Source organism: Glossina fuscipes, unplaced genomic scaffold (genome assembly GCF_014805625.2).
Source record: "Glossina fuscipes isolate IAEA_lab_2018 unplaced genomic scaffold, Yale_Gfus_2 221, whole genome shotgun sequence".
Taxonomy (NCBI): domain Eukaryota; kingdom Metazoa; phylum Arthropoda; class Insecta; order Diptera; family Glossinidae; genus Glossina; species Glossina fuscipes.
The window spans coordinates 3,088,487-3,089,683 of NW_023998564.1; the positions used below are offsets into that span (position 1 = coordinate 3,088,487).

At 37.9% G+C, this 1,197-nt stretch overlaps 1 protein-coding gene across 1 annotated transcript in view; it reads right to left on the reverse strand.

Moving 5' to 3' along the window:
• Positions 1-613: 613 nt before the first annotated feature.
• LOC119642304 (protein preli-like) overlaps positions 614-1,197 on the reverse strand; it is a 26,170-nt gene continuing 25,586 nt past the window's right edge. The window contains exons 2-3 of the mRNA XM_038041403.1: positions 795-947; positions 614-733 (exon numbers count right to left, since the gene is read on the reverse strand). Coding sequence (XP_037897331.1) covers positions 614-733; positions 795-947 — 273 coding nt within the window. The remainder of the gene's footprint in view (positions 734-794; positions 948-1,197) is intronic.

The following is a 1,197-nucleotide window of genomic DNA, read 5'->3' on the forward strand; positions in this document are numbered from 1 at the left end:
ACCGCTTACCAATTAATATCAAAAATGTCAACGCCTAGCAGCAGGACAAGCGATTAAAAAGAAAACTAAAGTCCAATTTCTCTCCCTTCAGTTCTCACAAAATTTATCAGAATTTTTACATCACATACGCCGTTTCTCAACACTTATGAAAACATTTTGTCTTTTCATAATGGGGCTAATCACTCAGTGTCTTCAAAACCGTGGGCAAAAAAAAAGATAGCTAGGTGGTGGCCCATCAGTAGTTGTAGCTTCTATTGGATGGAAATTCACTATTGTCACGACCAAAAGGTTGACTTAAACCGCGCAGAGACTGACTTCATAATGGTTATTCTTAACTACTTATCTGGATAGTAATAGCAACTGGGGTTTTAATTTATTTATTTATCTGTTTATTTATTTATTCTACTTATACAAGAAACTCATCGCGTGTTATGCTGTTATTTAATGAATGTTGGGTAATTACTTGATTGGAGTTCTTGTGAGCTGGTCTTGATTTCCTTACTCGCGTGAATCGATTGGTGGCTGATCTGCAGTGTTTTATTAAATCCTAAATTTGCGAGTTAGGAATACGTGTCTGAAGTGTGAGTAATGATGGGCCCCCATTTTCATTTTGCTATATATGAGCTCTTATGGCACGGGAGTAGCCAAAAACTTGTGAACTAATGTAAGCATGACGAATAGCTAAGGTGCGCCCGTCCTTCTGCTCGGTATATTCGACAATTTCATCAACTTTCTGTAAGAAAAATTTGTTATTCCCCGGTTTACAATGCTTTGAAGCGAAGTGAAAAACATACCATAATTTTTTTCATGCCAATGTTTCGCGTGAATGTGGTTAAAGTTTTGTTCTTCGGATCCAAAATAGAATCTTCAATTATTTTAATTGGAGTATTTTTATAAAAACGCTCACCCCATTTAGGCACATGATTAGTTTTAGAGAGTAAGGTTTTCTTTGAGGTTTAAAATAAGAACAAGGACATATGCGGCGCATCGCACAGACTCGTTCAGTTTGGTGTCATAGCCGTCTAGGTAAGTACCCTCAGACAATTTAACAAGTTGACCTGTACGAAGAGTTTTTTTTGACTTAACGGATAGGGGATGAGCTGGTTCAGCTTTAATCGCCATCCCTGAAGGACTTTCAGAACACTGACTTAACGGATAGGGGATGAGCTGGTTCAGCTTTAATCGCCATCCCTGAAG